Source organism: Montipora capricornis, chromosome 6 (genome assembly GCF_036669925.1).
Source record: "Montipora capricornis isolate CH-2021 chromosome 6, ASM3666992v2, whole genome shotgun sequence".
NCBI lineage: Eukaryota > Metazoa > Cnidaria > Anthozoa > Scleractinia > Acroporidae > Montipora > Montipora capricornis.
Genome location: NC_090888.1, coordinates 1,402,949 through 1,427,948, shown reverse-complemented (window position 1 = coordinate 1,427,948; position 25,000 = coordinate 1,402,949). Strand labels below are relative to the sequence as shown.

At 37.5% G+C, this 25,000-nt stretch overlaps 4 protein-coding genes across 7 annotated transcripts in view; 2 read left to right on the top strand and 2 right to left on the bottom strand.

Annotated features, from left to right (window-relative positions):
* The window catches only part of LOC138051250 (chloride channel protein 2-like), a 33,067-nt gene extending 27,281 nt beyond the window's left edge, over positions 1-5,786 (top strand). Inside the window, exons 22-26 of one of the 2 annotated variants that reach the window (XM_068897417.1) lie at positions 522-577; positions 763-807; positions 2,239-2,343; positions 3,008-3,094; positions 3,798-5,786. In XM_068897417.1, the coding sequence (XP_068753518.1) occupies positions 522-577; positions 763-807; positions 2,239-2,343; positions 3,008-3,094; positions 3,798-3,959 (455 nt within the window). In that variant the 3' untranslated portion in view covers positions 3,960-5,786. Of the gene's footprint in view, positions 1-521; positions 578-759; positions 808-2,238; positions 2,344-3,007; positions 3,095-3,797 lie in introns of both variants that reach the window. The other variant, XM_068897416.1, reaches the window with a different exon arrangement.
* Positions 5,787-7,617: 1,831 nt separating this feature from the next.
* LOC138051252 (claudin domain-containing protein 2-like) lies at positions 7,618-11,562 on the bottom strand. Of its 2 annotated transcripts, none has more exons than XM_068897420.1 (4): positions 11,242-11,562; positions 9,388-9,528; positions 8,318-9,164; positions 7,618-8,142 (listed from the first exon to the last, which is right to left on the bottom strand). In XM_068897420.1, exons 1-3 carry the CDS (start codon positions 11,474-11,476, stop codon positions 9,022-9,024), a joined length of 519 nt encoding a protein of 172 aa, XP_068753521.1. In that variant the 5' UTR covers positions 11,477-11,562; the 3' UTR covers positions 7,618-8,142; positions 8,318-9,021. The 2 variants fall into 2 exon arrangements, with proteins under 2 accessions (XP_068753521.1, XP_068753522.1); XM_068897421.1 differs by lacking the exon at positions 11,242-11,562 and adding an exon at positions 10,603-10,932.
* A 10-nt stretch (positions 11,563-11,572) lies between these two features.
* On the top strand, positions 11,573-16,272 carry LOC138051251 (uncharacterized). Of its 2 annotated transcripts, none has more exons than XM_068897418.1 (3): positions 11,573-11,996; positions 13,246-13,405; positions 14,490-16,272. In XM_068897418.1, exons 1-3 carry the CDS (start codon positions 11,955-11,957, stop codon positions 15,713-15,715), a joined length of 1,428 nt encoding a protein of 475 aa, XP_068753519.1. In that variant the 5' UTR covers positions 11,573-11,954; the 3' UTR covers positions 15,716-16,272. The 2 variants fall into 2 exon arrangements, with proteins under 2 accessions (XP_068753519.1, XP_068753520.1); XM_068897419.1 differs by having other exon boundaries at positions 11,583-11,702.
* Positions 16,273-18,281: 2,009 nt separating this feature from the next.
* LOC138051249 (echinoderm microtubule-associated protein-like 2) overlaps positions 18,282-25,000 on the bottom strand; it is a 23,679-nt gene continuing 16,960 nt past the window's right edge. Inside the window, exons 14-20 of the mRNA XM_068897414.1 lie at positions 24,914-24,981; positions 24,164-24,252; positions 23,708-23,805; positions 21,984-22,071; positions 21,797-21,892; positions 21,182-21,315; positions 18,282-19,641 (exon numbers count right to left, since the gene is read on the bottom strand). Coding sequence (XP_068753515.1) covers positions 18,961-19,641; positions 21,182-21,315; positions 21,797-21,892; positions 21,984-22,071; positions 23,708-23,805; positions 24,164-24,252; positions 24,914-24,981 — 1,254 coding nt within the window. The 3' untranslated portion in view covers positions 18,282-18,960. The remainder of the gene's footprint in view (positions 19,642-21,181; positions 21,316-21,796; positions 21,893-21,983; positions 22,072-23,707; positions 23,806-24,163; positions 24,253-24,913; positions 24,982-25,000) is intronic.

The following is a 25,000-nucleotide window of genomic DNA, read 5'->3' as shown; positions in this document are numbered from 1 at the left end:
GCAGTCAACTAAATGAGTGAATCATAATGCAAAGTGCAAGCAAGTTACAATCGCTTTTCTGATCACTCTGATTGCCTGATGATTTTGTGCCAGATTTTTAAGCAATTCACCAAGAATAAAAATTTATTAATGGCTGAAAAAACAATATTGCAGAATAAAAAACTGACAGAAAAATCAAGGGATTTTGGGTTTAGAAGGGTTTAATATTAACTTGTCAAAAAATTGATGGGAAAAAAGTTATGTGAAAAAAAGGAAAAGTAAATTCAGTGGAATGAGTGAAGCACTTGATGATACAATCACAATAGATCTCTTTGGAATTTACATTATAGGTACATGTATTTTCTCTTGTTAACTTTATCCTTGATAATTGTGGTCAGTTTGATTTTAATTACCAGTAAAAAGCGGACAGATACAAGACAGTCTGGTTACAATTTATTATAGCAACTAAATGTACATTATTTAGAAAGCAACACTCTAAAAGGAAACTTAAACAGCCTATTTTATACATTTTCTTTCTTCAGTTCCAGCAAGACTACACAAACTATTTGGCAGTGGATCAGCCCTAAATGATGCTGAGGTATGTGCATTTAAATAATCTGTTTTGGACCCAACCAAAAGTTATTTCAAGTTTGTTTTTCAGAGTCAGTTTGACAATTATTATGATGATGAGAATGGGAACATTGACTTGTTCTCTGCATAGAATCTTTTTCAATAGAACTCAAAAGAAATTAATAATTAAATTTGGTTTCATTCCATCAGCAGAAGATATCTGATGCTTCTGAAAGAGAGTGTCCCTCAGTAGAACAGGTGATTAGATATTGTATGATGTAATAAATTGTTGGCCTTCACCGTTTCATTTCACCTATTTCAAGCCACTGTCAACCATAATTATCTAGTAATGGTACAAGCTTGTATCATGATCTTGTTACCGTAATCTTCCAAAGAGCTTTTTCCTCCAAATACAAAAATTCGCTAGATCAGTGTTACTACTGTATATACTATGACATCAAGTTCTGATGAACTGACTGAGCTTCAACTAGTTCTGGTTCTTTTCCAATCTTCCCATTTGTAGTTTAGTAGTTGTTATCCATTATAACATAGCAGAAATCATTGCATGGCTTTCAGATGGTGTCATGGAAGCTATTAAGTTGACACAAACTATTCCTGCTCTCAGCCCATGCAATTTACTATTGTGCTATTTAGAAACGTTTCAAATTCCAACAAACAGTTTTGCTTTTCTCTGCCAGTTAGCAGACTGTTAAAATCAGAAACTGACCAAATGAATCAAAATCAGTTAGGTAATAAGATCACAGCTCTAAATGTGACCCCCTTTCCTCTAAAGCTTGAGTGATTGACAGAAGTGAAGAACAAAACCACCTGTAGGCTGTTTGAAATTTTTAAACTTGTTGCCAATTGATGAGCTTTGCATCTGGTGCCTTAAAATTTAGTGGGAAGGGGCCTGTTGTGATTCAGGCTCCGCAGGGTGGCATCCCAGCTGGTAACCCACATTAAGTGAATGTGGAACGTGGTCCAGAGTAAAAGGCACTAAACCTGACTAGTTACTTACCTCCTCTACCAAAGAAGCCTTGGTACATGAAGGGTAGGGATCAATGAATCCACAACAATAGAGACTTTTAGATCCGCGTTTGCGGCTAACCTCAAACTGCTGGAAGTCACATGACTAGCGCTTGCCGTCACGTTCGAGGGTAGGTTTTGACGTTTTCAACGGCGGAAGGTAGGTTTTCACGTAAGTAATTTACCTCAGCTCTTTATGGCATGGAAGTTACATTATCCCACGTATGAACGGGGCAGATATAAAAAGCAACTTTTTATCTTTCATTTCATGTGAATGAAACAATCAAAAGAGCCGTGGTTTTATTTATTTCGTTGACTGAAACATCAACGCTGAGCACCGAGGAAATTCAATATGGCGGCCTCCGCAGCTTTGCTCTTGTTTACTTAAATCTGAATGCACGAACTATCACAACTTCTAACGCCTAACCGCAAATCTCAAACCTCAGTTTGCGGTTAGCCGTAAACGTGCATCTAAAGGTCTCTAATATGCAAAAGTTGCCTGCAAAGATTGCATGGCCACACACAAGCAATCCCTGCTGGATTCTAGATAAATATATGCCCACTGGGACAAAAATTGCCTTGAGATTAACTTAGTCAGGCTTCCACGGTCCCTGGCGTCAAATCTCTGTGTTGTTTCATGTTTGGATTATTCTTTTTCTTTAGCAAATTCAGTGGGAAAGAGAATTGCTGCAGAGAACAGTAGATTACAGCAACTGCCAAGTTGATCCTGCTCCTTTTCAGCTTGTTGAGAGAACATCTTTACTGAAGGTACAACATAATAATTAATTTGTAAATTAAGGCAGTTACATAAATAATTATTTTTGTTTTTACATGTACAGCTGACAGATGCCAAGCCAAACCACTAACCTTATCAACACAACCACAAACAAATGCCAGTTCCTGGTATTTTTAGCTTAGAAGTTATTTCAGGAAATAATATATTAATTACATGCAGTCACATTGATCCTTTGTAAATACATGCAGTCACATTGATCCTTTGTAAATTAAGTTTCTCATGTGGGTACAATCAAGTGTTGATGTTGTTGTTTTGGTAACATTCAAGTGCCAGTGGAGATAAAAAGGGTGTAATAGCCCATTTCTGAGTTGCCGTTTGCCTCCTTTTCAAACCAAGTGCTGGTGCACAACCATTCAAATGGAAATGAGTGGTGTACATGCAAACTCATTATCATTTGAATGGTTGAGCATGAACACTCGTTTTGAACCAGAGGGGTGGATGGGCAGCCTGACAGGACAGGCAAGCAATGACCAAAATGAAACTTAAGAGAAGTCGTGTGACCTGAAGACCTACATTCACTTGGCCCTTAACTTCTAGCAGCATGTTACAATTTTATTATTCTTCCTCAGGACTTCATGTGTTCTTTAGCCAGTGTACAAAATAATACAGTTAGCATTTGAACTTATTTTTTTTTAGGTCCATAAGCTTTTTGCACTCTTGAATCTTTCTCATGCTTATGTCACAACTCTTGGCCGACTTGTGGGTGTGGTTGCCCTGAAGGAGGTATGATGTTAAGATATTAAGGTTAAAGTGACTTTTTAACATGTATAACTTGTATTAAAAAGATTTAGGTACATGTATGTATAATCTTTATTTATCTGTGGTTAACTTATCAGCTATTTATAGAGAATGGGATTCCATTGTAATGTATTGCATACTGATATTATCTGCTTTAACCTTGGATGTGATATAGGTAGACAGATGATAGATGTGATCATATAATTTAGAAATATATTAAGATAAAACAATATTGATAATTAAAAGCTGCTTTCCATGAAGGTTGTGCCTTACAAGAAAGGCTGTGTGCCTTAATAATTTTTTTCAAATCAGCTTCTGTGACAGTATCTATTAAAGATAACTTTGTTACAGTACTAATTTATGCAAAGTCGCGGAAAATCAACTCCAACTCAGGGTGTGTGAATTTCAAGCATAGATGCTCAGGCATGAGATTCTTCTATCCTAGAAATTAATTCATACCATACTAAAGTTCTATGTAATAGAGTGCTTATTTTATCATCAACTTCAAAGAGAAAATGTTGATCATCACTTTCATGAAACCTTGCAAACTAAAGGCCATCATTAAGTGATTTCCTGTTTGGGGGTAAAAGTTATCCTAAACAAGGGAAATACAAAATTTTAATTGAATGTGCATCATGCATTTAGTCAAAGAAATAAGTTGTCTCTACTCTTGTTGATTTCATTGCAGGTTCGTAAAGCAATTGAGGGTGAACGTTTTCTGGACTCAACACATGTAGATGCAGTACAATTCAGCGAAGCCTTCATGACAGGTCATGTTCAAGATTCCATGATACAACAACATGCGAATCACCAGTCCAACCCAGATGATGAAACAGATCCCAAACTCTAAACTACTTCCCCCTCCTACCACCCTGAGTAAAGAGCACACACACCTAGCTATTCACTGCATTGTTCATCATTTTCATACGCCAAATGTTTGGGAGGTTGAGCAATTGCCACCATCCCTTAGGCCTGGTTTTCACTAGTGTTGCAAGCATAAGTACAAGCAGCACACGCAGGTGCATTTACTTGTTGTTAATTAGTGTCTATTGTTTGAACAAAAGGCTCTAATAAACTGCAAGCTACTGAGTTTGCGTGTGCTTGTGCTTATGCTTGCATTAATAGTGAAAACCAGGCTTTAGCATGGAGTAAGGTATGCATGTACATGTAGGGGTGCAAAAACCACATTCATATTTGGTAACAAAAAAGAAAAGTAAAGATTTTATATAATCTAATTATCTAATTTGTGCATGTACAAGTGTAGGTATACGTTATCTGACCAGATCAATTTCAGTGTAAAATCTGTTACGGTAATTCTAGTCTATTGATCGTTCTGAGGACAATGCAGTCAACTTCTAAAACAATAAGTTGAAGTTGTTCTTTGGTCTTTATTGGTGTTTTGATGCAGCAATGTTGTACTACAGAAGTTAAATTAGGGAACTTAAGCAACGACGACAGCGACAGCAAGGAGAATGTCATCCTTTTCCTTCTCTTTGATAAAATCAATTTGTGTGGGTCATGGTTATGTTTTTGCATGGATGGGTCCCTTGGCAAATGTTGCTCAAGCTAACCTTAGTACCTTGGTCATAACCACCAAGGATGAAATCAGTGTGATAGCCAGAATTTTTTTAGGACTGGAAAATTTAACAGATAAAAGAAGTCTCGATTTTTTGGAAGTGTTAACAAACTTTGATAATTAGACCTACATTTGTATATGTAATACGACAATATTAATTGTGATTGTAGGAAATTGATGTCAGAGTGGAAAGAGTAACTTAAAATCTAGTTGATTCCAATGTAGAGGCTTTGAAAGTAACAAGTTAGCCCTAATGATAAATAGGAATTTTGTTAAAGTGACAGGTACAGTTGTGATGTAAATAATATTTGAAAGTTCACTATCACCAGTGTGATTATGTAAAAAAATGTTTAAAAACAAGAGGCAGCAAGGATTCTAAGGAAAATGCAACTTTCACTTTTGTGAATGCAAAAAAATATGTTGCTAGCAAAGTGGTTGACATTGATGTGACAACTTGCAAAACTCTTAATCATACAAAAGAAAGGAAATCTTTTTTACAAACTGAAAAAAAATATATGCTTCATGAAATCAAGCAGTCAAGAAATACCTCTTACAAACCGAGTTTGAGTGCCATACTGTAAAATTATGGACCCAAACAAGGATCCGTAATTGTACAGTACAGACCGAGAAAATTAGTTTAGTAAGATATTTATTACATCTCTATTAAAGGTAATGAGGCTTGTGGGAGTGAAAAGTAGTTGCAGTCAAGCACAAGGTTCAACTGCCACAAAGATTGCCATGCCAAAATCCAGAAAAGCAATAAATCTTCTTGGCTTTTTGAAATAGTTGCTAGCATTATCAAACAGTTTTACAAGGTTATGTAACATAAAAACCTTGCCGGAGAATGTTTTATCAAAATTTCAAATTTTGCGGGCCATTGTGCAGAATACCACCCGCTAATTAAATTGGCCAGTCATAGGGTGCATACTACATGTATCTGAGAGATATAATAAAAGGTCTTATTATGTTGAATTTGATTCCATATTTAGGTTATTTTTATGACATACTGTACACAAGATATTACGTAGTATTTAATAAATTTTGTATTGGTGAATTGAACAACTTGTTAAAAATGGAAAACAATAAAAGTTGTGAAGTGAAGGACAAGGTTTATTTTGATGAAACACAAATTTACATGCAAAAGAATAATATTACAGCATTTAGTCATTGTACAGTCTTAGCACTATTCCTGGCTATTTCAATTTGCCCTTGTTTAGTGCTTACGCTGATTCTGGTGACTCATCCCTGGTTGCAGTGTAGTGTTGACAGACCACCCCCTTTCCCTCCGAAAGTAACTAGCAAGACTAACACTTATAGGGGAAACTTTGTTTACATTTTTTTTTGCCACATTGGCATCGTTTGCTAATCTATCAGCCAAAAATCATCACTGAATATTGAAAGTCCATTCCATAATGAACTATCTCTGAGTAATGATGCTTTGAACATTCGAAATTTGCAGAGAATGTGTGGGCTTATTAGCCCATTTTCCACCCAAGAATATCCGTTTTTGAAGGCTAATATCTTGTTCACTATCGAAGCCAAAAGGCTTAAAATTGTAAACTCAACTAAGTTACCTTTTGAAGTCAATTTGTGAATAGCATGATGCCTTCTATTGATCATCAAACTCATGTTAAGGGGGCCCACTTCAGGGGTGAAAGAGTTTAATAACCAACCCATCCTCTGTTTCTGGAATGACTATTATCCACAATTCCCAATTTTCTCTAAAATGACACTTATCGTCAATTTAGGACGCTTAGCGGTTGATAGGGATTCTGGACCCCGATGCCTGAACTAATAGGACTGGAACCTGGGAATGTTTGATTAATAACCCTTTTACTTAACCACAAGACTACCGTGTATTATTATCACCCAACTAGTGGACTAATGCAAATCCTGCATTTTGATTGGCTACGCTACTAGAGAACTGTTAGTAATAGTCCTCAAGTAGTGAAAACTGTGATGCTTTTTTTCGTTTAAATCCCAAATAAATATTTCTTCAATTTGCATTTGCTAACTTTATTATTGCCTTTTCTATCTGACTAATTGGGTGATACTAAAACAAAATTATTAGACCTTTCGCCCTCAAGGGCCACGGGTCAATAGCCTATTCAGCTTCGCCTCATGGGCCTCATGGGCCTATTGACCCGTAGTCCGTCTAATTGTTAATTATCACCTGCTAAAAGAAAACAATCTTAAACAAGAAAAATTGTTGGTTACTGAACCTCAAGAAAAAGTTAACCATTTTAAAATCAAGCACTAGACTTAACCACTATCAGAAACCCATAAGGGTTGAAACGTGTAACAGCCCCTTGTGTGCTGGGAAACAAGCTTCTGAATATTCAATTTGCTAAGTACCATATTTGGAACATCAAGAGTGAGGGGTTTCCAAATATGGTACTTAGCACTGAAACATTCAACCAATCAGTTCACACTGAATATTCGGAAGCTGTGAACGCGCGTTACACGTTTCAACCCTTATGGGTTTCTGCCACTATTCAGCAATGATTTTACATTATAGTAATTAGTGTTGGTAAATAATCGGCACAATTGTCAGCCAGCTGATATTCAGTGGTTAAGTGGATAAAAACAGTTCCTTTTAAGTGGGTGCTCTGGGTTCAAATCCTGTCCAGGAATGAAACTTTTACTTTTTTTCTTTTCATCTGCTACCACAAGTCCTGGAACAGAACTTACTGTAATCTAAATTGACGATAACAGTCAATCCAGAGAAAATTAGGAATTGCCAATAATAATATTGTCGTTTCAGAGGTAGAGGACATGTTGTCATAACATATAGGTCCACTCAAACACTATGTTCCCACTACTATTGCTCCTCCCAATAAGGGGCATTTTCAGATGCTTTCTTGTTTTACCAATTGGCAAATGTACATTGTGCACTGGTCCTTTTTGGTTTTCTGAAGAAAATCTACATTCATTCAAAAACGTCCTCTTTAATAACCCTTAACTTACAAGAAAGACATTAAAGATTTTACTCTGTTTGACTCCAGACAATTCTACCCGTCAATGGGGAACCCCTTCGGAGTGGAAGGGTTAACAATAATTATTGAAAACTAAACTAGAAATTTTCACAGCAGCTACAACATATCAGAGGGTCAAAAGATTATAAACATATGTACATGTTTTTTTTGCTGAACTAATGTTGTACAAAATACTATTACTGGTAGTTAATAAAAGTCAAAGGAAACTTTACATCAAATAATAATTAAATTACATCATGTGCACAGTCTAAGGCCAAAACCTGTTCAAGACTTATTCATGCAGTTGAATGTACAACAAAAAAACAAACATTTGCATACATAAGGAATGCTCCTAGTCCAAAGACATCTTGACTTTTGCTGAACTTCACTTGCCTACTATTGTTATTAAGAAAATTGGGGGTAACCATGCACATTTTTCAGAGATAATTACAGCAAGGACACTTTAACCATGAACACTTCGCCTGCGTAGCAAGCATTCCTGTTCAAAAGAAGAGCTCCCAAACGATTTTCCACAAACTGGCCATGCGAAAGTTGGGGCAAGAGACTGAACTTTCGCGCGGCCAGTTTGTGGAAAATCGTTTGGGAGCCCTTCTTTCGAACAGGAACGCTTGCTACGCAAGCTAATGAACACTTGACATTTTTGTGTACATTTTTTTTTTGACTACTAAGAAATAAAGCCTCTTCTTGATGCATCTTGCCTCTCCTCTTCTTGATGCATAGTGTTACATGTATATTATTTTGCAAGTGTAAAAACATTAAATACTCTTGTCAAAAGGTCGAGCCCACATTCTATAGTCACTAAAAAAAATGTACAAACAAATATCAAGTGTTCATGGTTCGAGTGTCCTCACTGTAAGCAATTTGGAGAGGAATATCATACATTGCCATGTATTTTTAAGCCTTTTACAAATATTGTTGATTAATGATGTTTGAAAAATGCATGGTTACCCCAATTTTCTTTTTGGATTTCAGTAATGCTTGTTAAGATCTGCTTTTCCTGCATGTTCATAAACATGGAAAAATGACCTTTGAATTAGTGCGAACCATCCTTAAACATGCTGGTTGCTACCTCTAACTCCTGAACACCCCTTTCTCAAAAAATACCCAAAAATTTCATGTTGTGAGGGACAAAATACTATACATGTACTTGAAAGAAGTGGTCTCATCCAATGGGTTTCCAAGCCAACTTGCCTGTACCACTCGAGATAAGATAAGAAGCTCCACCTTAAGGCATCACTGTCACTTTAACATGGAACTCCACATACAAGGATGGTATACAAACAAAACAGGGTTTAATGAGGTCGCAGCCATTGCAATGTTGACTGAGCTCTTGGCTACTCTCAGCGATCAGCCATTATTAATACCATTGCAATAATCGACAGTGCTACTGTAGACCATCCTCCGCCGTACGACCAGCTAAAGTATACATCATTCTGCCAGTTATGGAATGTATAGACCAGCAAGGCAATAATAACCAATATTGCTGTAAGTCAAACAAATTCACAAAATAAAGTAAGTGACGAAGGCAATAATCATACCACTGGCAATAATGATACAATTCAATACTCTATTTGTAACAGAGAGGGGACATTATTTTTGCCAAACATTGGAAAAAAAGTGGCCTTCACGTTCCAGGAAATGGGATACTATTAAAATAAGTTTTCCAACACATTCAGCAAAAAGTATTGCTAACTATAAGTACCTACCAGCAACAAAAAAAATTCCAGCAACCCACAATGATGGAAATGGATGTCCTTTTCGGCATGCTGCCACTATAGCAACAATGAAGGCAATTAAATGAAACAAGAGACCTAGTATCATGAAGGCAATTGTTACCCCATTCCAGTCTGACAAGAAACAAACAATAATGTTATTACACAGAGCATTTGTCATTTACTAAATGAGCAAAGCACCTGAGACAACACAAACTAGAAATCAAATGAAGCAAGTATTTAAATACACTGAAACTCCCTTCAAAAAGTATCAAAACTGAAAACCAAATTATTATTGAAATGTCACTGAATGCCAAAAAAGCTGATGGAAAAGTGAGTGAAGATTGAGTCATTAAATTTTTGTCTGAATTTTAAATAACAGGGATCTTCAACCAAATTGTATGTCATGTACAACAACAACTGGTTAGGGTGAATTCATTACATTACACACAGGAAAAAATAACAGATTCCCATTTTTGGCTATTTTAGGGTATTTAAAGAATACCAACAAAAATCCCAAATTTGGAAGAGTGAGACAAGTCCCAATCAGGGAACTTGGTTGGGAATTCCCTGGTTGGGACTTGTCTCACTTTGCCAAATTTTGGGAGTTTTATTGGTATTCTTCAAAATACCCTAAAATATCCAAAAATGGGAATCTGTTATTTTTTCCTGTGTACAGTGCACTGTTGCACACCAGGGGCCTTGTAATTTAAACATTGAAAGATACATCCTTTGACAACCACAGTGAATGTCACTACAAAAGTGAAGGTTCCCATCCTTACTGAAATTTGAAATGTTGTTAGTTGGTGGTGATATACATTATTTATTTGCCACCAACTCTTCTTAATTCTTTACTTCCAAAATGCAAGAAAAATCGCATCCCATTGACCAAAAAATATTCATAATATGGGTGCCTTACTTTGTTCTTTCATTTTCAAATAATGGAATGTTTTACTATGTAACTTAAGTTAACTTTCTACAAGCTGAGACAAGAACAAATCAGAACTATTCAGAAAGCTGTGCAACAGGAATGCACTTAAGGCAAATTACAATAAAATCCCCTAATTTCGTATAGTAGACATCAAAAGTGATCTAGAGTAATAGCCATTTAAATCTTAGTTGGGGCATTAAAGTAAACAGACTCTTAGTAACACCAGATCATCAAAAATAGAGAATAACGGAAAAAAGCTGTTTTGTTTTTCAGGATACCTGGCCTCCCTAAACTATGTAAGTCAGTACATTTGTCAGCTGCAACAATAGTGTTGTTGATGGTTGTTTCTAAACAAGAATGAAACAAGCCTTCGTGATGAAATTGCACGCCGTAGATAGATGCAACTTCCATCCACCACACTCGCCAATAATCACTTGCAACGGCCAAAATTCCCATCAACATCGCTGCTATACAGCATAAAAAGCTTGTTAAGACTTTGATCATCGTCGGAAGAGTTGCAAACGCCCTCAATTTTGTTTTCAAGTTCCTCTAATGTCTTGTATAGTAGGGTGTGCCGATTGATTTTTAAGGAATTCACAGAATCATGAATTTAATTGAAATGCAAAATGTCAATTCTACGCGCTTCAGTTCACTTTCAACAATATTTCACAAACTAATTTTTGCATGTCTAACACAGAATGCAACGGTTCAATAACTACGGTTACGAAGGGTCTTATTTTTCAAAATTTTTAACATAAGCTTAGATCTCGAAAGTGGAATGTTGTTTTTTGAAGTTGGACTGTAGTTTTTAACTACCTTGAGGGAGTAGTACCCCACGTCACAGCGGGTACTATAAATCTCTCATGCCTATTTTCACCAACAAGTCAGTACGCTTCTAACTGAAACAAACTACTTGCCTTTTTTAAAATCAGTAAACTTTCCTTCGCAGCCAGTTCTTCCGTCGTATGTTTGTAGCTCGTTCGTCACATTATCTCTAGACTCCCAGCAATGCCTGAACAGTCCTCTGAAGTGTGTGATGTTTCTCCCGTCTGACGATATTTGCCATTGCAGCCAGTACGTCGTAGAAACGCTCAAAATTATCATGAGCATCGCTGCAAAAGCGCAGACGATAGCAGTGATAACTTTAATCATGATTACGCCTTCTCTTAGGGAACAGAACGCAGAACGCACGGTAGTGTCAGACAGAAAAATTCTGTACGTTTACTCGCTCAAGGACTTCTGGGAATTATTGTTTTCGTGGGACCCCGCTTGGGACCGGCGGAAAGGAAAGCCCCGGGGGTCGTTAACGCGAGGAAAATACACGTAATTTGGAAAAAGAGGAAATCGGATTCCAGAAGTTCACATTTTATGGCAACTAGTTAGTTTTCAAACAAGATTTTCTATCATTTTTCTATCAACGTCGACAGTCGTTCTGTTACATGATTTATATTGGTAATTGGTAAACGTATCCCACGTGAAAAAGAACAATAGCTCTCATTTCTTTTAATACATAACCAAACCCTTTGTGTCATAATATTTGATAATCGAGACACCTTTTCCAAGGAGTCAGTCTCTTTTAAAGTATGTAAAAGCAGTTTAATATTTGTAATTAAATTTTAAACAAGCAAGAATGAGTTCCGAACCAGTAGGGGGATCGAAGTATCGAGAAAGGGTAAGTATATACCGGTATTACTCTCGATAGTACGTTATATCCATGAGTGGCTTCTGTGCTATCTGCATGTACATTTCCATGGACTGTGTGTTATCTTTGAGACAAATTGTTGCTGAAGAGATATTTATTCAATTGTACAAACAGCGCAAGGGAAATTTATCCATCGTTTAACATCTTCAAATATTTAAGTTGCTACTCGCAGTCGCGTGGAAATTGAAGAAATCAACAAGAAATCAACATTGAAATATTTCACTCAGTCAGCTGGAAATAAGTCTGAGAAAACGATGAAAGGTTCACCGTTGAAAACGTTTTGCAGTGGAACCATCTTTATAGGGAATGCCAGAAATATTGCCATTTATTTTGAACGTGCTTGTAAAAGAGGCGGTTTCGTTTATGCAGATAAAGCGTAAAAATGTCGCGTTAATAAGGTGGCTCCAACCAGTTTCAACAACATTTTTCAAAAAACGTGCCACCTTTATTGAGCATGCTAATGATTATTATGAATATGCAAGTTGAAAATGCTAATAGACCAAATCGGCTAATTTTGCTTCGTAATGTAACATTCACATGATATGGAAATACCTGGAACAAAATGTTTTATTCCCGAAGTGTTTGAATTGGGTACAACATTGAGTCAGCTGGTTTGCTCTTTTATGAATGTTTTATTACTTTGAAATAGACCCAAGGCATCAATAAAACACTTATCAATTTTACAACAAATATCTGGACGTAATTTTTAGCCATTAATTACGCAGTCCTGATTGTTACTCCTTCTAATATGTTGGAAAAACAGAGCTTGCGTCATATAAGGGAAACAATTTGCAACCGCCGAGTTTGGCAATGGCAATTTTATATATTTTTAATGGTCTTGGCATTTAAGTTTTTAAGGCCCTGTTTACAAGCTCTGTTGAGTGCTGGGGTCACCCTCCTTATAGGGTAACCCTGCTTGTAAACAGGGCCTAAGATAGCTTTAATTGACCTTTTCACTCCTGTAAGGGCCACTGAGACTTATAGATTTTACTCTGTCCAACGCTAGACGATTTTACTCGTCAATGGGGAACCCCACAGGACTGAAAGGGTTAAGGAGAGTTTTAGTCATTTGTAAATGACATTAATTTATTTTAAACTTTTATTGTTAATAGTTTAGTTTTAAGATGCACGACCCCACTAGCTTTAATTACCATCATGCTGAAATAAAGTGCATGTATGTATATTTGCACTACTTATGTTTTGTCATATGTTTATTTAGGTGGTTGATTTTTCCCTATATAATCATGGATTGAACACCAATGAGAGCAGTGTTGACTCAGTTAGTGTCAAAGTTCATATATTGCAAGGAAAGGAAATGATCGATCGTTGGCCAGTTCTGATGTGGTTTTACCTGAAGACATTAGGACTTTACCAATCAGGTACGTTGGGAAAATATCAAAAAGTGGTCTTAATCGTGGAGTATGTTGCCCTTTAATAACAGCCCTTCAAGGTGACAGAGGCTAATACCATCAAACTACGTAACTATAATCTTAAAATTTATTTTGCTGTCAAAATATAGCAATAAATATCAATGACTCATGAAGGCAAACGTCAAATTTTAACCATGGAAAGGAAAGAAAGGAAAGGAACTTTATTTAAGTGTCTAGTCGTTCTAGCACTGGAGCGCTAATTGGGGACACTGTAAACTGAAATGAACAATGAAAGTAAATCATAATTAATAATTTATTGGCCAGATACACATTGAGACAAGTCATTGCCAATATTTCTGAATTTTCCAGTGGATGGCATATCCAGGGTTCTTTGTTTGGACATGTGGTGTATTCTTCATCTACAATCATGCACAGTCACTGTGAAAGTTCAGTCATACAGACTGAAGGGAAGAACTACTTTCATGTAAAAAAGTCAGTGTCCCAAATTTGACCAGGATAGTATGTTTGTTCATAAATTGAAGATAACTGAAACAGCAACTATCACAGATTCTCGACTCAGTGATGAACCCTAATTCCAAAGGGTAGTGTTGGAGGCAGTGTGGCCCAGTGGTTAGGGCATTTGCCTTGAGATACGGGGAACCTGGGTTCAAGACACGTTCTGACCACAGGTTGAATTTGTTCCTAATGTAGTCTTAGCTACACTTTTAAAACAGCCAACTAGCTTGCCTCTGGGCAGTTGGGATTCTTAAATGTTGTTATTGAATGTTCTGTTCTGTCATGATGGTGTTTCATTGGCCCTGAAAAACCCCTATGGGGAGTGGTCAGTTAAGTATGTATTGTATTGTAATTATATGGGATGATACTCCAGGAAGCAGGATGCTTCTCAGTTGGGTCATAAGCACCGACCCTGTTCAGCAGGCTAACACTGTGTACACCAATACTGTTGATTCTAAAGTATTTGAACAATAGAAAATGAAATTTTTGATTTACGTAGTTAGTTGATTTAACTACAATAATCCCCTAAATAATCAGCCTTGTCCTAAAATAACTGGTTGGTTTTTTTTTGTTTAAGGCCGTCTTGTACGTTCAAAGCTCTGTGCCAAATGTCAAAGGGCCACGAAACACAATACTACATGTCTTCGCTTCACTGATGAACTGTGTAAAGTGTGTGACAGTCTAATGTGGGACCACAGGGGAGTGCGAATGGAAATCACTGACCGTGACATAGGTTCATCATTCCTCAATCACACAGGAAGTGGTATATTGTCGTTATTGTGGCTCCTGGTCATCACTGGAATTACGATAGCAAATATTGTTGGGGTGGTTTCTAATTATGATGGTCAATGTGACATTGTTCATGTAATGTCATGGATTGGCACAGCATTGCTTTTGTACATTGGTCCCTTTGCTTGTCTGACCTCTGTCATCCACAATACATGTCCAACTGTGTTTATGGGAGGCTGGACAAGTGCACTAGCTGTGGAATTTCTTATCCATCGGCTGCGGATTGTCAACATGAAAAACAAAAAGTATGCGGGTTATGCTTGTTTTCTGGGGAGTGTTGCAATCATCACCAGCCAGTGTGTCAAGGTAGCAGCTCCATACGTTGACCCAGACCTTGTATCAGCTACGGTGGCTAATCAAACCAAGTCAGGTCTCACAACTTTTGTTCCACTGCACTTGTTTATCATTGTTGAAGGATACATCAACTTTGGGGGATTTTGCTATCTGGTTTACCTTTTACGCTGCAGTTACGAGTCAGAGATTCGGTTGGTGATCAAGTTCTTACGTCACAACATTGAAGACGTTGATTTATGTCGATCTCGTTTGGCTGAAGTCTTTGACGCATATCATGTATTTCGTGAATTTGCATCTGGATGGATTGCAATGAATCTGATTCTATGTACAGTTTGTCTTCTTCTTGAGCTGCACCTATGGATTATACACACACGACTGACATTCTTTCAATATGAACACACGTTACTTTTAGTCTTGCTTTTGATTGTACCTATCGTGTCCCTTGGCAACATTGATGTTGATTATTTGTGGAATCGACTGGTGCGTCAAGTCAGTCGCCAACGTACAATACAACAAGAACAACAGTGGGATAAACTTATGCAATTTCTTCAAGAACAGCGAGCTGGACCTCGTCCATGGCAAGCTGTGCTGGCATTTTTCCTGTCAACCATTGCCATTTTCTCTGCTATACAATTTAGACTGTTGTCATATGATCACAAAGAGCCCATGTCTGTTTATTCTCTGATTACAAATACCAGCATGGCATTGATGCAACAATAAAACAAAACATTGCATTCCTGAGTGAAAGAACAGAACTTCATTAAAAAATAATTCCATCGTGAATGTAGAATAACCATGCATTGCCTAAGTAATCCTTGAAGGATGCCTTTTAGCAGCTTCCAATGGAGTTTTATTGCTTCATCGGGCAGTTAAATTAATGATACCTGTAACCTGCAAGACAGGAGTTCTTTTCTCTCTCTAAAGAAAGAAAGCCTGATCACAGTTTATGATATCTGATGATAAAAGAATGAACTAATGGAAACACACCTTGAAAGAAACAAACAAACCTCAACTCCCAACTTTGAAACAAGAACCAGCCACTTGATGATGGCATAGCTAATCAATTATGAAGGCATAAACACATCAAGAGAAAGTTATGTCGGCAAAGTCAGACTTCAAAAAATGAAAAATTTCGCTTGACATCACCAGCCACAAATGACAACTGTCAGATTGATTGCACTGGCCATTTATTTGTTTCACCATTGTCCACAGTGTGTAATCTAAAGAATGTTAGTGTTGCCATGAATCACATTATACAATTAAAAAATAACAACAAATTTTAATGGTATCACATGTAGCCTGCTAATAGCTAGCTCTTTATGTTACAGTGGTACGTTTTAAATATTAACTTAATTTATTCATTCAAAAAGGTTCAAATTTGCTATTACCGTATTTTAAAAGCGTTTTTAAAACAATAAATAATACATAAGAAACTGCCAAAGCATCTGATGAGAAGGAGAGACTCACAAATATGGTTTTCTTACACATTAGATAATCATTTTTGCAATGGATAAAATCGACTACATTAATGACTTCCATAAAACCAATCTGTCATTATTATGCTTATAAAACCTTATGTTAGGGGGGGTGCCTAGGTTTTGGTATGGGTCACGGAAGTGTGAAGGAAGAGGGGAGACCTTTAGGAGAAAACAACGCTGTAGGAGAAAAGTGGGGGGTGGGGGTTATCCCAGCCCCTCCCACAGCCCCTGTTTAGGTTACTAGCATGCTTGCACACCGTGGTTTGTGTTTTTGAAGTATTTAAAGGTTTAAAACCCTGAAATCAGGTTGCAATATTGAACACGTTACTGTCAAAATTCTTGGACAAATATGGCAGCATGGTTACTGGATTTTTTTTAATAATCTTGAGCCCAAAAACTTAACCACTCCCTGATGTTTTTAAAATGCCATATTGATGCCATGTTGAGTTGGGCTAGTTTTGTAACATACTGGAAAAACCTCACACTTGTAAAAAACATCCAACCAGATGCTTAGCACGTCTAAGCTTTGCTCTGTTCACATAGAGCTGCAGAACCAGATTGGATTCAACTTCTGTAAGTGGTGTCTTTTAGCTACGTTACCATGCATGTAAGCAACTATGCATTGCCATACAGTCACTTATACTGTTAGTTTTCATGTGAACAGGCATTTAAATGGTCAAAAATTTGTCTGGGACCATGTGAATATACATGTAGCTTAAGGAAGCTCGAAAGGGTTTTCCGCTGAGCGCACACATGAGCCACACATGCAATTCTAAAAGCTGCTTGCATCAGGTCATGATTCAAAGTGGATCACCAGAAAAAAACAAATACCACTAGTTTCGCTCACCTTTCTTCTAATTCTTATACATATGGAATATAAATAGACATCTCCTATTCACGAAAACAACGAAAATTGTACACAAACGGTTTCAAGGTCACTTAAATCCGTTTGTGTTGGCCAGTAGCTTCACTTGCGCGTGCACTCGAATGAGCGGGTGGTGCATGCGTAAATGCCGATCTTGTTACCCCCTAATTTTTCCTGATTTTGCAACTTTACTCTCTTATATCTCTCCTTCCAAATGGTGAATTTTTTTCATTTTTTGCATGTTAGCTTTCATTAATTTAAAACGCATGTCTTTCAAATTTAAAAAAATTCTGTAGGTGAAAAAAAAAATTAGAGACATTTCAAAAAACTGATTTTTCCGAAAAACTGACCTACCGATTTTGTTGAATTTAAAATTTTTTAGAGATTATTCTTAACCTTATCTGGTAACCCTGAATGGGAAAATTTCACTGTCCCATTTTTTTTTTTTCAGAAAAGACAAAATATCTTGATTTTAAAGCTCAAAGAAATGCCTTATATCATTGCCATGGTAACATTATTTTGGAGGAAAATGTGATGTGAGAAATTTATGATGGGTACTTAATACCCTGGCCAAATTTTGTCTTGATATGATTACCCTAACTGTATCTAAAAACAGAATGTGTTTATTTGTTTGAAAAAGGAGAAACTATTTCGAGCCTCCTTAAGATCATTGCAATGTCATCCCTCGATTCTCAATAATTTTTTTGAGGCCACCAGACCCATGGAAGCAATCTTGAAAGAGTGAAAAACATCTTTTACTTATAACCGTTTGGCTAAACCATGCAAAGGCTGCTTCTTTGTTGTGAGAACAGTTTGGGTTTGTACTTAAAACTTCCTAAATTATTACTTATTTTTATTTGAAACATTTATCTACCTTCTGAATATGTTTCTGAAAAAATAGTCATTTAAATAAAATTATCAGCAATGATAATTAATCATTGTTGTAATAAATAGGTTTTATTCAAAATTCTACTAGGGTGGGAAATTTTGGAGCAAATTATATGAAGAATCTCAGAAATTATAAACCATTCCACAGAAACCTTCTACACTGTACATGTTATCTTGTTCTAAAAATAATTACTGGTGCACTAAAAAGGCTTTTTTTACATGCTGTATAATGACATTAATTTCGTACTGTTATCATTCAGTCAGTCACCTTGGGCTTCTCAGTCTAGCATACCCTTCATTAGTATCTGTTGGTTGGGAAATCCAGGCAAGGAAAAAGGATCAAACTCAAAAGATTCTAGGGGTGCAATCCATTTGACAAAAATTCTGGTTCGAATTTTCGAAACTTTCAGCAGTCAAATGGAACAGAAAATTCCCAGGGTAATTCCAACATTTCGGAACTTTGAGAGGTTGCCCAAAATTTTCAAAATGAATGAATCCAAAAATTACCGTCCCGTTTGATTCTGAACCGAAAATGCCAAATTTTCTTCCCAAATGGATTGCGCCCCATGAAATTTCTGGAATTTCCCATATTTCGGAAAAAGGGAAAACCTAGAGAGGTCGACCAAATTTTTCGACATGAACATTCCGAAAGACTGTTCCATTTGATTCTAGACTGAAAATTTCAGAATTTTAGTCCACATGGATCATGCCGTAGATCTAGCATGGGTGCATTGCTATTTCATAAATCGCCTATCCCTCCTCCTATCTGGCTCTCTAGAGGGGAAGGAGGTACGGTCTATACCTTGCCCTCTGCCTCGCCCCGCTTGTCGATATGAATCTCTTCCCCTATCATCATCATCATCTGAGTATTCCTTCACATCTTCAGGCTCCTGCTGTGGATGAAGAACTTTTTGTTTATTAAACCTTTCTGCATATGATCCTTGCTTTGATCTATTTTTAGGGAGTGCATTTCGCTGAGGACTTCGCTCCGTTACTTCGCGATCATCCCCTAGATAAGTCTTTCTGTTGGGCCTTATATGGCCGGAAGAATGCTCTGTCAAGTTTGCATCATCAGAATAACGCTTGTTTTCAGAGAGATTCTGCCAAGCTCTTTCAGGTCTTCCTTTTGTCATGTTGTCACCATAGTTTTCCTCAACATGGCCATCATTGCTGTAATCCGAAGAATAGCTGTCATCATCTGAAACTCCCTGACTATTCTGATGCCTACCAACCTGCAATCCACCCATTCCCATTTCATACTCGTCTTCCTCTTTGAGTGCAGGAAGATTTCCTTCCACAAGCCACTGAAGAATGCAGAAGTCACGACTTCCAGTTGTAATGAGATGTGTATCTGAGGCCAAGAACAGCATTCGTGTCACTGGACAACTGTGTCCCCTCCACTGGTGAAAATGTGCCTGAGGAGTACATAGAGGCCATGATAATTATCGTGAATAAAAGCATATAAATTATAGCATAGCATGAAGTGACTAGGAGTATTTCTACTACATGTACCCCCTGGATGGGATGCTAGTCCATTGCAATCTGGCAAATGCCAGACAATTTAACTTGTCAATAGGGAACCCCCAGGAGTCAATGGGTTAATCACTCACTAAAAAATGTCTGAATATTTCACTCTATCTAATGCCAGATCATTTTACTACTTTACGCCCAAAAGGGGTTATGCGCACAACTTTAGGTGCCCGCTCGTTTCACGCCTCTGCGCCTGCGATGTGGAACAGCTTGCCTGCTCACATCCGCACGACTGATTCGCTAGCGCTAATTAAGAAATCTCTTAAGACTTACCTCTTTAAGCTAGCGTTTTAGATTTGCATTACAATCTTATCGGTATTTTAAATTTTATTTATGTACTTTTTATTCATTCATTTATTCATTATTTATTATTATTATTATTTTATTTTAGCACTGTTATTGTAATTATCTATTGTCAATAGCATTTTTATTGTAATTATCTATTGTAAATATTAGTTTCATGCCTCTGCGCCTGCGATGTGGAACAGCTTGCCTGCGCACATCCGCACGACTGATTCGCTAGCCCTAATTAAGAAATCTCTTAAGACTTATCTCTTTAAGCTAGCGTTTTAGATTTGCATTTACGACCTTATCGGTATTTCAAATTTTATTTATGTACTTTTTTATTCATTCATTTATTCAGTATTTACTGACATTATTATTATTTTATTGTAGCACTGTTATTGTAATTATCTATTGTCAATAGCATTTTTATTGTAATTATCTATTGTAAATATTAGTTTTCTTGGATTGTAAAGCGCCTTTGATCATTCTATAAATGTTAAAGGGTGCTATATAAGTAAAGAAATTATTATTATTATTATTATTATTATTATTATTATTATTATTACTACTTTCATGGGGAAACCCCAGGAGTCAATGGGTTAAACTGCCCCTAAAAAATGGTGGCCACATTTGTGTCACAAGTATCTAATTGTCCGATGCTCGCGCGCAAGAGCCACTACGCTCGGTGCTTGGATCTACTGCATCGCAGACAAATTATCATGGTTACACGCTCAGGTCAGGAAACACGAATTTAATTAGACAACCATGTAATACAAAGGGACTATGTGAATTCGTAACATATAAGTATTCATAATATTGTATATTCTAGTATTGACCCCATTCGTGTAATTCAGCCTTAGCTGCAAAACGGAAGCAACTAAACAGTATGATGATGATGATGATGATGATTTTCTTTTCCTGCTTAAAAACATGGAAGTTGACCTTGTGAGTGAGCATTCAATCAAAAAACCACCGACAATTAGTGGCCATACCAACACGTGACCATGCAATTGCCAACAATGATGTGGTCATGCCAAAAATCAGTTCAAATCTGGCATGACAAAAAATGATGGGAGACTACTCCTTTTGCCACTGCACCCCGTGTGGCTAGTAATATGCACAACAAAAGAATCCACTTACCCCAGGCTGACTACAGGGAAATTTGAACAAACGAATGTATCCCAGCTCATCCCCAACAGCAAAAACTTCACGTGACCATGAAAGATCAGAACTATTAATCAAATTGCCATCATCAGGCTGTGAAGGCCAAGCACCTGAGAAACAAACAGAAACAAAATTTTGAAAACATAGGAAACAAAAAGCTTATAGCAAAGATCACTCCATCACAATTCTTATCAATTTGATGCATCCTCTGAGCTACACTAAGCTAGATTCATCTGGCTGCATTTTGAATCTTTACCCCTTTTCTTAACTTAACATCACTCATGTCCAGAACTGCAGATGCTAAACAGTTGTACAAAGTCCTTATATAAGCCAAAAGTTACCATGAATCTATCTGGCCAACAGCCCTGAATCAACAGTATCAAACAAAGTGAGCTTGACTGAAGGTTGGCTGATGAACTGAATTTCATTTTCCACTAGGATTCAAAGCCATGGGTTCTCTGATAATTATCCTACTTGTAAGTCCTATTATATCTAGTGAAACTGTTGTCTTCAGATTTAACTATGCTTCTCAAAACCAGTAGCTGTGGATGCAAAGTTTGTTGGAGAAGGAGAATGAGTGATATACAACACCTGCAACATCATAACCTAACATGACATTCCTTGTGGACCAGCCGATATCACGAATGATGTCTTGTTTTTCTTCTCTTTGAAATCCACCAATCTCCCCTGGAAATAAATGACAGGGCAATTTGATGCAACAATGTATAAGACATACATGCAGAGAAAACAATCTGTCTTCAGTTGATGATGTACTTACAAACAATATGTTCATAATCAGTGGACAAACTTTGAAGGAAACATCCATCCAGGGACCAGTCAAGGAACATGATGGGTTCACTGTGTCCCTGTAAAGAGAGACAGCATGAGAGACACAAAACATAAAGTAACTGCATAGATACTGTACACATACATTTGGGGAATAATTGGATAGGTAAAGTCTGCTACGAGCCTAGCGGCCCATCAGGCCTGAGCTTATGTCCACTTTACTGTAGCATAAAGCGACTAGGAATATTTCTACTCCCCCCTGGATGGGATATTAGTCTATCGCAGGGTTACCCCCAGCATTAAATTGCTGGTACCCATATTTCATACACCTGGGTGAAGAGAGGCACTGTGAGAGTAAAGTGTCTTGCCCAAGAACACAACACAATGACCCAGCCAGGGCTAAAACCTAAAGCGCTTGATCCAGAGTCCAGCGCGCTAACCGTTAGGCCACCACGCCTCCCACCTGGATACCTAGTCTGAAAATACAAAAAGGGATGGACATTGATCCCTGATCACTAGACCAGTTGAAATTTTTAATCACTTCTTGATGTTGTGGCACATCCAGAAATGCAGCTAATGAAAGGAAAGGAAAGGAACTTTATTGAAGTGTCTAATTGTTCTAGTGCTGGAGCACTAATTGGGGACACGGTAAACTGAAATTAACAATTAATGCAATTCAAGTCAATTTTTGCTTTTTGAGGAGAGGGGAAAAGCGTAGTACCTGCAAAAAACCTCTTAGAGCAGAGTAGAGAACCAACAAACTCAACTCACATATGACGCAAAGTTGGCAATCAAACCCGGGTCACATTGGTGGGGAGTGCTCTCACCACTGCGCTATCCCTGCCCCCCGCGATGTGGGATGTGGGTCGTCCCAATGGGGGATGTGGGTCCATTTTGATGAGAATCACCAAGTTGCCCAGGGGTTACTTTTCTCGTCACTTTCAACATAAATAGAGGCAATAAGTGTCACTGAAGCGTCCCTCCAGCTCTACAGCTGAAATTAGCACAAACAGTTATGATGTTAACAGTCGTGCTACAGCAGTAGTTTACTTGACTTTCATAAATACTTTTTAATCAATTTGGACTGATTACGATCTTCTCTGATCCAACACTGTGCAAAATTTATTGTCAACAGTTTTTGATAAAAGGTTTTAAAACCTCAACTTCACACTTAAACCCAAGCATGACTTTGATTCAAACTATGTCCTTGTAATTAGGTAGTAGGAATATTCATCAAAATTACGTTTGTATCCAATTGGTTGCATCTCTGGGCAAACATGACTTTCCAGTATTAGTGCTCTTAGACAGAAGAACCTGGCCTTGTTAAATTAACCCCTCTTTGCAGTCTTAGGGACTGACATTCAAAGGGTGCAGTTCAAGCAGATTGGGCCAAAAGCACATACTTAGCCACCTCCGGCAGCTGCTATAAGCGTGATCCTGAAGCACAGCGCCACAGTATGACAGCCACATGTAATTAGGCTGGGAGTTGATTTTGATAATCTGGAAGTACCCAGAGAAAAACCTTTGAGTCAGTTTGATATTGACTGAAACTCAGCCCACATAAGATCACAGTTGTGGGAGGTCCGATTGATGTATAAAACACTGGCTTGGCTACAGTGTACATAGAAATCACAGTTAGAGTTAGATAAAGTGTAGCCCCAATCATTAGTCACATACACATACACTTCAGTCTTCAGAAACAAGAAAATAACATACTGAACAGCAGCCCACTCGTCTGTAGGTTGACCCTTCATCATAAACTGCATGAACATATATATTGCCATCATGGGATGCAATCGCAATGTGTTCTCCATCTGTACACAAGATAAAAATCATAATTGAACACTGACATATTTACTGTATTGCAGTAGGCTTGACTCAAATAACTGGAATGTCAGATCTAATAAAGCAAGACATTTTACATCTATTCACATCACCTGTAACCTCAACATGCTGTACCAGAAAAAAAAACACAACTGCTTCCAAGATTTCACCACAAAAGATATTCCCTCCCAGGGTTTTCAGTTGTGTGCAACTTCTACAGAAAATGCCCTCTTTTCTTTGCTTTTGCTTTCATTATTAAAGTCTTAATCTAGTCAATCACTTGAAGACAACATTCCATTTAATTTCTCACATCAAACCTTGGAAACAGACCAAGCTCTGTGCCTGTACCTTTTGCATACTCCAGATCAGGAAGTGGAGCAACGCCATCTTGAAAGGAAGCAATATGCATCCCAGTCTCACAGGATAGTACAATCCACCTGGAGTTAAATAAAAATTTAAATCAAATCCTTCTGTACTTGCATGTTATTGCCTTGTGAAGTGAAGTGAAGACATGCTATTAGTCTCTCCTCTTGGGGCTTTTCAGAATTAAATTTCAATGCTTTATGGGAGACTTAAACCAGACTGCTTATTATGCAGTTCACAATAATTTTTTTTAAGAAGTGAAAGATGCCCACATCCAGATGAGGTCAGACCACAACACCGGGGACTACATCCCCTACTCTTATCAAATAGTGAGTGGGTTTAACATCCCACACTATTTAATTTCCAACAAGGGCTATGAGATGGGACCTCCCGTTTACAGTCCGTAACTGAGAAGACTTTCAAGAAAGTCTACATGTAACCATTTGCAGATGTAATTACAAAGGCAGCACTTTTTCCTGTCCAGCCAGAGTCACGCCAACAACCTCCCGAATGACTGCCCGATGCTCATCCAACGGAACAACCAGTGCGTGGTGTAAATGGTACCTACATGTATCATCATCTCATTCCCTTCACCTTTCCCCTAATGGCTTTATAAATGATAATAAGGGGAGATAGCATGGGGATGGGGATCACAGGTAGAGAAAGTTTGCAGATGCTAAGTGAGTCTACTGAGTCTAGAGAGACATTACAAGTAAACCAAACTACAGCCATTACCTTCCCACACTAGTTCCTAGTGCCACAACATCACCAGTGGAGTAATAATTAGCCGATGTGACCGGAAACTGCAAAGAAAAGAATCCA